This window comes from Centrocercus urophasianus, unplaced genomic scaffold (assembly GCF_019232065.1).
Source record: "Centrocercus urophasianus isolate 14NV4802_14NV808 unplaced genomic scaffold, USGS_Curo_1.0 seq_15, whole genome shotgun sequence".
Taxonomy (NCBI): Eukaryota; Metazoa; Chordata; class Aves; order Galliformes; family Phasianidae; genus Centrocercus; species Centrocercus urophasianus.
Genome location: NW_024884697.1, coordinates 28,923,911 through 28,936,734, shown reverse-complemented (window position 1 = coordinate 28,936,734; position 12,824 = coordinate 28,923,911). Strand labels below are relative to the sequence as shown.

General features: G+C 41.1%; 1 protein-coding gene across 1 annotated transcript in view; it reads right to left on the bottom strand.

Annotated features, from left to right (window-relative positions):
* Nucleotides 1–5,322: 5,322 nt before the first annotated feature.
* The window catches only part of ANO6 (anoctamin 6), a 69,943-nt gene continuing 62,441 nt past the window's right edge, over nucleotides 5,323–12,824 (bottom strand). The window contains exons 18-20 of the mRNA XM_042815866.1: nucleotides 8,960–9,159; nucleotides 8,501–8,606; nucleotides 5,323–7,568 (exon numbers count right to left, since the gene is read on the bottom strand). Coding sequence (XP_042671800.1) covers nucleotides 7,362–7,568; nucleotides 8,501–8,606; nucleotides 8,960–9,159 — 513 coding nt within the window. The 3' untranslated portion in view covers nucleotides 5,323–7,361. The remainder of the gene's footprint in view (nucleotides 7,569–8,500; nucleotides 8,607–8,959; nucleotides 9,160–12,824) is intronic.

Below are 12,824 nucleotides of genomic sequence, written 5' to 3'. Positions count from 1 at the left end.
TCCAGCACTGGAGCTTTCAGTAAGACATTGTTTGCTCTGCTGTGCTGTCAGTAAGATGTCATTACTTCAGCTGCAGGGTAATAAAGGCTCCTCTTGGGGGTGGTGACATTTTTTTTTTCCCTTATAGATCACTGGGGAAAAAAATTGGGAACAGACTGACAAGGAAAGAAATCAGATTTTATTTATTAATTTATTTACTTATTTTTTTTGTTGAAGCACGAGGCTTTAACAAATGCAGGCCTTTTCTTCTGTACTATTAATTTGTAATAGGGTGTGAAAACACTGTTATAATATGCAATGTGCTTTAGCATATGTACCTGTTAAAGAGAATACAATAGGTAGATGTCGTGAGCTGCAGAAGGTCAGTCTGTTGCTAATCCTGAAGCATGGCACTCCAGGAGAGGCAGACCAGTGTTTGCCTTTCCTAGTTGTAAGTAAGCAGTTACTAATTAACAGCAGATATGGAAAGAATTTCTTAGTTGTTGCTTTGAAGCATTTGACAGCGCTGAAATGGGGTCTCTGTGTCTGGGGAAGGAGCTGCCCTTGCCCTGCAGCCTCAGCCTCCTACCACAACCTCCTGGAGATCCTCCTTCTGACTTTGTCCATGTCCCAGCTGCACAGCAGACATCTGTTGTTGCCACGCGTCCCAGTCTCCTTCCTTTTTTTCAGATGCCAGGTCACAGTTTGCTTTGGCAAACCCAAAAGTAACAGTGCCGTATTCTTTCCAAAACCATGCTTAAGACAATAGTGAAGGGCCCGATTCTGCCAGTTTGTAGCTGCCTGTATGAAGTCCTATGTAGTTAAAGTTATGAACAACCAGAGGGCTTGTCTGAACTTGAAAACTCATTTGGATTAAGGTGAAGCAAAAAGTCAAAGCACAATAGCTCTCCCTGAATAGGGATATTCAGCAGGCCAAAACCAGGTGCCAAGCCTAGCCCTGCAGTCATACAGAGCACTCTTAAAGGCACAGCGTGCCCCTTCCAGCTAACCCGAAGAGCAGATCTGTCATGAGACAAATAACTTTAACCCCTGGCTCACTTCTTGGTGAGCTCAACCTGACAAACTCTATAAGCCATGGATCCTTGGTGCTGTAGGTGGACACTGGGGCTTGCCCATTGGGTGGGAGGGATCGGTCACCACTTCCCACTCCAGCAGGGAACGGACCGAAAGCGAGGATCCTGCAGTGCCCTGGTCACAGGGGCTTAAGTGTAATTCTGCTCGCTCTGAGCTGCCAGACTGGTTTAGAGAATGACTGCATGAATGAGCACAATGCGGCTGTAAGGGGAGACTTCTTACTCGTGTCCAAATGGGATCGCACAAGAGCGGGAAGGTAAGATGATAGCTGGCGGGTGCGTGTGACTGGGAGCACAGCCTATTTATCCACTTGTCATGCGTTGTCTGCCCGGGAGCAGGGAAATGGTTTGGGAGGCTTACATGAGCATCAAAAAAGTATAAATCCTTGATATTGTGTTAACGCTGTCATAGTTGGATGTAATTTACTTATTCTTGCACAACTTAAGAATTTGACTTTTTTCCCTCCCCGCTCTCTTTTCATATGCCAGAGGTGCATTTTTGGTGCTTGCTATAACAGTGAACTTGGTGGGATTTTCTCAGTGTTCTGATGATCTGTGTTGTGTGCTTTTTAGTCCCCTTTAGCATTTGGTGTATCTTACATGTTTATAGAGAATGGTCTACCTTCACACTGCTGGATGGAAGACTTTCTTTGTTGTTACTGGAAATAAATGTCTTTCTTAACGAGGCAGGTGATGAGTTAAGTTCTTCATAGCTGGCAAAACACCCGTCAGTGTGTGCATGTGTGTGTGTGTTTTGGAAAGAGGGCAGAAGATATGTGTTCTCACACGCACTTCTGTAACCCTACGTAGTTACAGTGCTAGAGCTGCCTGGGGTAAGTACAGAATTGATTAATATGCTCTAAAAGCAAGAGAAGTGATTTAATTTCTTTGCATCGTTGCTGACATAAAATGTAAATTTAATCCCAGTTATTAGCATTGCTTATACAGGATAACTGTATCGGAGGATGTAATAAACGTGCTAAAAAAACAAAAACCAAAAAAACTTTTAAAGGCTCTTCTTTTGATGCACTTCCAGGTGTAAATAGAAATTAATTTGTCAGTTTTCCTGGAAAATATTCATTGCTTTTTCCAGCCTATTAAGACACATTATTTTCTTGTGTAAAAAATATCGCACCAAGCCATGTGGAGGACTAACTACATCTGTATCTTTTCAATGCTTTTTTAATCTGTTATTGATGCACAGTAAAAAATGGAAATATAACAGAAAAAAAAAAGGGGGGGGGGGCCTTGGTGTAAATGGTGAACCTGCCTTGCTGATACCTTTGCTGAACTCTCCTGTGATGTGCATAGTGAACAGGCAGGGTGTACCAGACGGGGCAGAGCACAGTGCACTTTCATCTGGCATGTACACTTATCCAAAATAAAAGCAGTTCATACATTCTGAGACAGAAACAACTGAAACTAAGCAGGCAGCATCAGAAGTAATATGCTACTTTGGCTATCTGTGTAGCTATCAGCAAAATTCTCAAGCTTGTTCTTTGAAGAGTTTTAAATGTATCTGTCAATAAGGATTTAAAAACACACTGTCCTCATACAGATTTGGCCTGTGATTATATCCTTCTGCCTGTAGAAAAATAACTCTTTATTATCAGTCGTGATGAAGCTGCTTTTGGTTTTGCTCTGACTTAAAACCAGATCGATGCAGGGGTGTCCCTGTGGAACAGGAGCAGAGGAATGTCTCGGATGCTGGCATCACAGGGAGGAAGAACTGGAGTAGAAGCAGAAGAGACATGATGATGATCTAGACAGATGACAAGAAGACACAGAGAGTGAGATTTGGAAGTTGGTTTAGTTGCACTCTGCCGGTCACCTCTGTTTCAGACAAAATGAAGCAGCTGCCACATCGGAGGCTGTGCTGTGCTATACCACTGCTTGCTGCCTGGGCTGCATAAGGAACACAGCATCTGGCCTGCCTGGAGGTGGGAGCATCTCACATACTTGATACAGATGAAGAAATAAATGATGACTCTGAAGCACAACACAGGGCTTATCATGACAGGAGTGAAAAGGTATAAAAACCTAAACTGTTTATTTGTATGAGAACATAATGGTCCTTGTCATCGACTTGGGGTTGAAAGGAATGACTTCCATCTAGAGGATGCAGGAAAAACAGGAGATAAATTACAGCAGCAGTAACAGTTTAATGACAAAAGATTGAAAAAGAGGGAGAATATGGAAATTAGACAGTGATGACGTTCTAAGAATTTAAATGTGGCTTTGGCAGCAGCAGTATCATTTGTACAAAAACAAACAAGGATAATCAACAACAACTGTGTTATTATTTTAAAATAGTCTTTATTTAATGACAATAAATATAAATTGCAATGTTCAGAATCTAACAGCAAACATTCTTAGAAAAAATACAAAAAAATACATTCTTCCATTCTGAATTTTATCAACATACGCAGAGTAAAACAGTGGCAACAGCCTGCAATTTATGTTGCTCATATCTTACTTTTAGGTAATGAAATGGTGACTGACTCAAATTCATTCTGACTTCAACAGACCTGTACAAAATGTAAAAATAGTAAGACTGATCTAGAGTTTAAAATCAACATTAATTTTTCCTTCAAGCAGATCTTTAAACATTATGTAAGTGACCTAGTCCTGAAAAAAACACTAGCATGTTGGCAGTTGCCCCCACCCCATATGCACTTTGCTCCTGTGCCTCTGCAGAGCTCACTGTTGGAGGTTTATTGGAGGTTTCAGCAGTTGGAGGTAGAGGCTTATTTACATGGCACAGCTTCAGAGGTTTAGGCACTTTGTGCTGTCAAAAGCACCGTGTATATGGCAAATTGAACCGAATTCCTGATGCAGTGTTTTCTGAGATCAGATGTTATGGCTACACTAGCAAGTAGCATGGCACTTGGGAAGCAAATAACTGATCAAAATGTTGGTGCTGAGAAGCTGATGCCCACCAGTACTCGCTGCTCTCTGCAGACTAGCTCTGGTTTTAGGGCTGTGGACTAAAATGGCTGCCGGAGACAAGTATACCATCATGTGCATACCTCAGATCTATCACCTGGTTTGGCTCAAGGCAATAAAAATCCAGTTCATGAGCTCTGAGACCATATGTGGGCCACCACCCAGAAAGCGGTGGGACAAGTGGAAGACTAGTTTCAAGCACACTCCTGATCTGAACAAAATGGTAATCTAGAAACTCATCCAGCATTCCCCAGGTCATGGCATCAAGTCTGATGGAGTTCAAGAGGTGTTTGAACCATACTCTCAGACATAGGGTTTGAATTTTGGGTGGTCCTATGTGGAGCCAGGCAATGGACTCGATGAGTCCCTTCCAACTCAGGATATTCTATAATTTCAGGTGGTCAGGAGTCCACTACAAGAGGAGACTAAGTCAGAGATAAATAGACTTTGCTGGTGTAGCGTGTTTTCATTTATTTATTTATTTATTTATTAATACTGACCTTCAGGGCCATCTCTCCTTCAGGCAGCGCTTGTTATAAGGGGCAATTGGGAGGCACAGGAAGGAAAAAAGGGATCAGAATACCAGGCACTCCTGAAAATCCGTCTTAAGCTCTGCTACTGTTCACAGTGTATCCTCAGGCAAGGCACTTAATTTCTTTGATTCATTGTCTCTTTACTTGCCAAAGAGGGCAATCAAAGTTTCCTTAAGACCAAACAATTAACTGAGATGGCCCATTTCGTGATTTTTATTTTTTGCCTTTGTCACACGATACCTATTTGCTAGCACCAGCCCTCCAACACGGCACCTGAGAGGGTGTTTAAGGCACTTTGGCACCGTGATCCGCTACGGGGAGAAGGAAATGGCACTTCCCAGCCGAACACTGCTGCAGATAGGAAAATACTAGTTCATATATGGGGAAATACCAACTTGAAGCCAAAATCAGAAGCTCTGAGTTTGCATGGAGCTGAGTACTTCATCAAAGCTATTCCATGAAATGGTCTTCTGGACAAAATTCTGTTATACAGAAAAGCTTGGTACACCACCCAGTGACAGCCAGGCAACAAGCACTAACTGAAACACAAGAAATTCCATCTGAACATAAGAAAAAATCTTTTTGTATTTGTGAGGGTGATGGAGAACTGGCACAGGCTGCCCAGAGTCTGTGAGGTCCCCTCCTTGGAGACCTTCAGCAGCTGCTGGGACGTGGGCCTGAGCACCCTGCTCTGGGTGCCTCTGCTGTGCAGGGTCTGGGGCAGATGGACCCAGAAGTCCCTTCCAACCTTAATCATTCTGATATTCTGGAAAAAGGTCATATCGGTATTGGGATGATATATTCCAACAAGAAGTCCTGTCTTGTTTAGAAACTTCTGAGTGTTTGTCTATCCATCTGCCAAATTTATATTTTATTCCTCGTAAATTTAAAGACTTGTTGTGCTTCTGACTGGCAACAAAAATAAATGTCAAAGAGTACAATTTCCTGTGGAAAGAAGCACCAGTTTTATCATGGCTCTGGTCAGTAGTTGTTTATGGTTATGATCTTGTTTTTCTGTCCTGCATCTTTTCATCTTCAGGTAGTGTTTGGCAGCAGGTTTCCCAGGCAGTATATAAAGCAAACTTCAGTTCCTGGTTGTCAGAAATGTAAGTCTTCTCTGGAACCTCCGGGTTTCTGTCTTTCATCTTTTAACCTTTGTTTGATTTTTGAACCAAGCTTTTCTCCCATATTCTTCTATGCAATCATTTTGCAAAGCTGTGCTTAGTGGAAGCTTGTGTGCAATCTGCTGAAATAATTCCCTTCGTGTGTTGCCTCTTCTGGTTCATATGCTGCCATTACAAAGGATGGGCTTGAGGTATTTTGAAGTTTTTCTACAAAATTCAGATGTTTAACTCCTTCTGATTATTAATGGGATAAAATACAATTTACCAATGCTACTTTGTTTCGCAAACGTTCTTAATATGTAAAAAGCTATGCAAATATCTGCCTAAGTATTGTGCATATGAATGACATTTAAGAGTACAAAATTACAAACCCAGCAGTAATCATCTGGTTTACAGACTGCAGACATATTTTTGCCTTTCTTTCAAGATTTTGGCTTTCACAATTCATAGGGACTGGTGTACAAGAGCCATTAAAAAAAGAAAGCAAGTTAATAATTGGGAACATCATTGCTGTAGGAGCTCTACATACACGTTTACCCTGTAATTCCTGAACTCCTAGGATGCAACTGAGGCCAAAACAGCCAAGCAGATCCGCAGCATAATGTGAAGATGATTGATGGCTCTGGCAAGTTCATCCACACTTGTAACATCTTCCTGATTATTTAAAGTTTTGTAACACAGTAAATGCATATTAAATGGTTTATTCCGATCTGCAGCTTCAATAGATTCATGGTCTTGTCCACGTTTAATTTGTCATACAGTGTTGCACCAGAACAGGTCCAGCTGCAAATTCTTTCTGTGTTAAAATCAGGGAAGAGAATGCCTATGGTATAGGCAAAAGACAGCCCTCTACAATTATTTAGTTCATGAAAAGAACTTTAACACTCATTACTGTTACAGCTGGGAGACCTTAAAGGCTGTGTTCATTCAGAACAGAATGGCCAAGTGAGCTAATGAAGGTACACTGATGTGGGAAAAGAGAAAATAACTGAGTTTTCCACTTGCTCCAAGTGCAGTGAAGTCAGTTGTATGCAACGATTTCAATTCTCCTGTTTACACAGAGGCTGGCAAACAGCTTACAGTCCCACTGCTTCTTGTGATCCAAGCCCACGATTAATTGAAATATCTTTTTATCCATTTAAGTTTCAGTATGCACTTCTAAGTCAGCAAAGCATAGAACAGTGCTCAGTAAGTCAATTGCAACAGCTTAACAACATGCTTGCGACTTGCATTTTCCTTCTCTTTCCTCCATGTTTTGGCTTTTCCTTCTTTTAGCTGGGGTTTGCATCACCAAGTAATTGAAGCTCCTTCACAGAAAGTGGTGGTGTTCTTATAACAAGTAATTCTTGTTATTAAAGTTTTATTCAAGTTCCTACTAGCTTATACCTAAATAAAAAGGAAAGCACTCTGTATATTTCAGAGTTAATCAGCATCGTTTTAAAACGATAATTTTTACCTTCACATGTTAAAATGTGTCCTAATAAAGCTGGTTTAAAAAATGGGTGATTGTAAACTGAGTCTCAGTGGTTGCTTTTGCCTAAGAGAAACAGGCAACAGAGCAGGTGACAGCTGCAAGAAACCATGTTTAGTAAGGCAAATTCATCCAAAGCGTTTGGTTAACTATTGGTAATGCCTGGGCAGGCACTAGCTGGTTAAAAACTGTTCCTCCATATAGAAAAAAGTCCTTATTCAGTTTTAGGCCGGAAAGTGCTGTCTACTCCTTCAATAATTTTGTCGGCGATTTTCCCTATGGTTTTTTTCACAACTTTGAGGTCGTTCTCGTGCAAGATTTTCTGTGTCAGGTACTTCTCTCGTTTGACCTTGCTCTTGGTCTCTTGTGACACATCCGGGATTATGTAGGAAATAATAAACTTCACAAAGTAGATGACATGCTGGGGAAGGTGCAAATGAAAAGAAATGTCAGTTGGGTTGAACAGGATGTTATTATTATTCTGAGAAATACTGAAATGCCACCCTATTTCTTAAGGCTGTGGTTTTGTACCAGTATCTACTACACTGGAACAGTATCCTAAAAAGCAGAGATGAATAGAATAATTGTCTGATAAACAAAACTTTCTGATTTTCTAATCCTGATGCTACTAATGACGTTTCTGATTGCTCTGGGGAACCCTGGTGCTCAGTGCTTCCTTTCCCCCCAAGACTGTGGAAATATTGGTTACAGATCTTTCTAAATTGTTTCAGGTTTGTCCAAATGCCTCCAGGGCTGCAGACATTCCTCTGCTATGGAACTGTGCTCTAGCAAGCTGCACATTTCTTGTGACTTCAGTAGTCCCTGGATCAGGCACTAAGTACATTTTATAATGAAAGAATATTTGGTATTCCTTTCCTTTGATCTTGGACTGTTTCCCATCTTTCCTAACCCCACATTGTTGCTGCACGGGAGAGAGCAATTGCTCTTTAACCAAAGTCTCATCTACAGACTCACCTCTTGCAGTGACTGACTTTACACAGGTCACTCAGTGCACGTGCTGCATTGCATGTATTCATTAAGCAGGGCACAAACCTCTAAAAACATATAAAAATGTTTGGTGCTACTGTCCCTTCTTTTTCTGATACTAGAAATCACTTAACAGTTTTTGAGAAGAGAAACTGCAAATACTGGGGCAATCCTCAATGGATGCCATCACTTCAGAGACTTTTTCTAGCAGTGCTACACTTAATCTACCTCTCCTGAGCCCATGCCAGCACCAGTGCGTACTAAAAGCTCTGACAGCTGTGCCTGAACAGAATGTCTTCCAAGGATTTTCTGCAGGGAAGAAAGAGGAGTCTAAATCACTTATGCTGAAAACCCCTACAGGCTTACCTCCATGACAATGATGAAAGCCAGCTTGGCTGCGATGACGTGCCAGTAGTATATGTTATGCTCATACTGATGCTGGTGCCCAGGAGGGTAGCGGAAGTCACGGTACCTGAAGGCAATGCAGAGAGTCAGCAGCCAGTGTCAGCAATGTGCAGTACGGCTCTGTGGCCAGAGGATGGAGCAAGCCGTGTCCTGGCTTAGCACAGCCTGAACAGACTGCTGAATGCAACTGCAGCAGTGATAAACCTTCTTAAGTCACTTTTAAAGCATATGAGGAAAACAAAATGAAGTAAGTATTACTTATAGGTGGATAGTTCACTCAGTTCTGCCATTCAAACTACACTGCTTGCACAATGTTCTAACATTTCTTACTGCGTATTTTTAGTGGATCTGGATTATTTAGATATTAAAGCAGTGATATTTACCCTTGTCACTGGGAAAGGATGGTTATTTGACACTTGCCTGCATGTCGTGTGGTTCCCAAACCAGGGGGAAAATGGCTTGCTTGCATTCTTGAAGTCTGATATATTGAAGACAGAGAGTGTATTGTTTATATACCCCTTCATGGTGTAACTGCTGTGGCTCCCATAAGGAGGGACTGAAAAGGACCAGTAATAAACCAGACGAGGAATCATGTCAGATGTAAAAGCAATTATCATGGCCTGCATTTTAGAAAGAGGGGACAAAAAAGCAGAGTAGCATTTAAGAAATAAGCCTTACTACGCACAGCCTTGCCATATATTTAGTATCTCAAAATTTACAGTACAAGCTAAAAACAGAAAGTATGTGCTTTTCCAGTCAGTGGTTCCCTCTGTGAGTGAGGCACTCACAGGCACAAACAATCTCCTTCTGGAATGTGCAGTCCATCTAGTTTTTAAATTATACTGGCTCTGCTGGATGCCTCAAAAAAGTTGTGCTGCGATACACTTTTATCCTCCTCAACATGGTGGGGAGGTCAGCAACCAAACTCACCTCGCACCATGCTAGGATAACCTCCAGCAAACACGCTTGCTATCAGAGGTACACATGAGATGCTTGAAGAAAATCTGCCTGGTGAAACTTATGGAAACCACAGCAGAGTCCTTCAGCAACAGAAAATTAAATTTCACCAGGAAGCCTGAAGTTTGCATACAAAGAATTAAATAAATAAATAGCTGATCCAGCTCTGACCCTAGAAACATCCCACTCTTTCTGAGGTGACAGCCAGTCCAAATTTGTCCTGGCAGTTGTTGCCTCATGAGTTTCAGTGTCAGTACATGTGGAAACTGCTCTTGATGCCAAGATCACTTTTTTAGTAGCAGCTGCACAGTGCTGCTTTACATATGACGTGACCACTTGTTTTTATCAAGCTCCCAGGAGAGGCCCTGTTCTACTCTGTCCTACTCAGTCTGCTAGTCACAAACTGAGCAGGAAATTGGATCTGTGGGTTTGTCGTAGGAAGCCTTTCCTAAATGCATGAACTTCCCAAACATCCTATTCCGGAGGACAGGTTTACTATGTTTAATCCAGTATCCTCCTCTGCTACTGCAAATTCAAAAGGCTTCCCCGTGAGGAAGACTTTCCACTGCGCTTCATGCCCAGCATGAGGCTGCCCAGACAACTCAATACGGCAGGCATGTGCCCAGGGCCCAGGAACTAGGGGTTATTTGCATGCCATGGCTGGAGGAGAACTCTTCAGTCCTGTGGCAGTGGACAAAAATACCCAATGACATGAATGGTAACAACCTGTGTGGGCAAGGTTCCCAGCTGGACCCATTCCTGATCTGCTACACCATAAGACAAAGAAACAGGACTTAAGTTTGAGGCTGTGGTTCAAAATCTTTCTCTCATTCTCCAGAATGTTGTTGCAATTTAGTTCAATTGAGAGAACGTTAATTTGGCTGATGAGAAAGAAAAGAGAAGCATCCTATCACTAAAAGAGTTTAAAAGTTTCAAGGATCAACACTTTGAAAAGATTTTTTTTGGCACTGTATTCTGGCTTAAATAAAATGTAGGTGGCATGAACTTTTAAAAACTGTTTTTAAGCAATACGTGCCAGTGAGGAATGAAGTGAAAATTATGTGTTGTTTATATTTACATGCAGTGTAGGTGTTTTTGGCTGACAAGAAATATATATTACTGTGCCCTGCAGTTTCAGGAAGAAGACCTCACACTTAAATTACACTGTTTTTAACTGAAGTATAAGCACAGAAAGTTTTAGTTAAATATAATTTCTTACTGCTTATTAGCCCATAAGGTTTGCATCAAGTCAGACCATAAAAGAACTAAAAGCAACTGAACAGTAAGGCAAAAAACATCCTTTTCCCTTTGTACCAATTTGGTTTGATGCTGCTTCTATGTATCATTCAGCAAGATGCTAGAATATAGTATTTATACAACTTAACGTTTACTCTTTATGATTTTTTTGCAAGGCCTCAGGTCTCTCATCATCATAAATCCGAGCCCCGTCTCACACTCCTCCCCCTCCCTGAATGATCTCCAGATGTGCTCCAGAGGGCTACAAGGACAGAAAAACGAAAGCTAATCCTACGGCATCCTCTCAAAGGAAAAGCTTTTCTTCCTTTTGAATTATGGGCTGCATTTTAGAGTATTGTACTGGGGAACTACAAACAAACAGCACACTCTCTACTTCCCAAGCTATACCATGCACAGTTTTCCATTTATACTGTAACTAACTAAAATCAGTCTTTAAATCACAACAGATGCTTTGATATCATGCTGTAGCAAGTCCAGTGTCTGAGTGGCAAGTCTCAAAATGGACATATTTTGGCAAAAGTTGCTGATAAGATACTCGTAGGTATTACAAAGCCAGTGTGGGAAGGAGAGGAAGATACTCTACCCAAATCAAATCAGCTGTAGGAGTCACGTAGAAAAGAAACAGTTTCTATGTTCTGATGAAAAATAGTGATGGCAAAGGGATGACAAAGACAAGATTAATGGCCTACACTAGATCCAGATCCTGGATGTGAAACGAGAAACAAACTTGAAGATAATGGAAGAAAACTGTTTTCAGTATCTCTATTACATGGCTTTAGAGACCACACTTCACTAGAAAGAAATATGGATCTCTGAACGCCTTGCAACACCTGCAATAGAGACTCCTCAGCACAGCCTCTACTGCTGTGCCCCTTGCTATCAGCCTGCCTGGTGTCAGTGGCCAAGGCACTACAATCGTACTAAGATTAACTGCATCTGACACACAAGATCTCCAAACAGGGTTATGAAAAGAAACATGCCTGCTGTTAGCAGTCACATAAGCACTGGGATTGAGTGCTTGGCAAGGAGGACAGGGAGCAAAACCAAGCTGTAAATGCACTTGTGCACATTGAGGACTCTGAGTTTTCAGAGATATCACTTCAGGGATGGAGCACATCAGGAATTTGGAATGGAAACACTGCAAGGCTTGCAGTAGCCTCAGATGGGCTGTGAATGGGTAGTGACAGACACTTAAAACTACCGTTGGGTCACTTTTCTGCAGGAGCTAAAGCAGGGTCGTGTACACACTCCTAACAGAAGCCTGCACATCTGAGTCACCGTAAGGTCACCAACTTTAACTCTGCACTGAATACCATAAGGTCTTCGATTGAGGTACTTGTAACAATGCTTATAATAATCTTAAGATCTATATTCAGTCTTCTATTTCACAGTTAGTTGTATTACAAGTCCTAGGTGGATTGATGAGGAAAGACTGTCAGGTTACCCAATAACATAATATATATATTATTTTTTAATTTATGTAAAAAGTATACAATTTATAATATAATATATATAATATACATAATTAATACATATTATATATCAATCTATCTACCTATTTCTTCCTTCTAGGACACCAGAAGCTTTGTCTTATATTTTACAGGTTTTGTAGCAGCACAGTTCAAAAGAGGACATTAATGCAGCAGTAATTTTGCCTCTATGTTACTCTAGCTATGCTACATCTGGGTGTTTGCACAATCTCCCTAATTTGCTGGGAAAGCTGTCATTAACAATTTTTTTACACAAACAGTAAAACCAAAAGATCCCAGCAGTATCCCAGGTGTCACTCAACATTTCTAATAATTTGAACATGTGTTACCAAAGTCACATCATTTTTATTTTAAATTTTAACATCACATTTGCTGGTAGGCCTTGAATGTTTCACACGCCTATGGAACAGCTGCATTTATGTTTGATGTGCCTCAGTAGATCTGTGTGAAACCACTGGAGCATATGCTCCAGTTTGTTGTCTATCTATTTACCTCCTAGATTCTTTTGTAAATTTTCCATCCTCAAGATTTTTTTACTTCTGATACTTCTTCATGTTTATTTATCTGCTTTTATGTTTTCC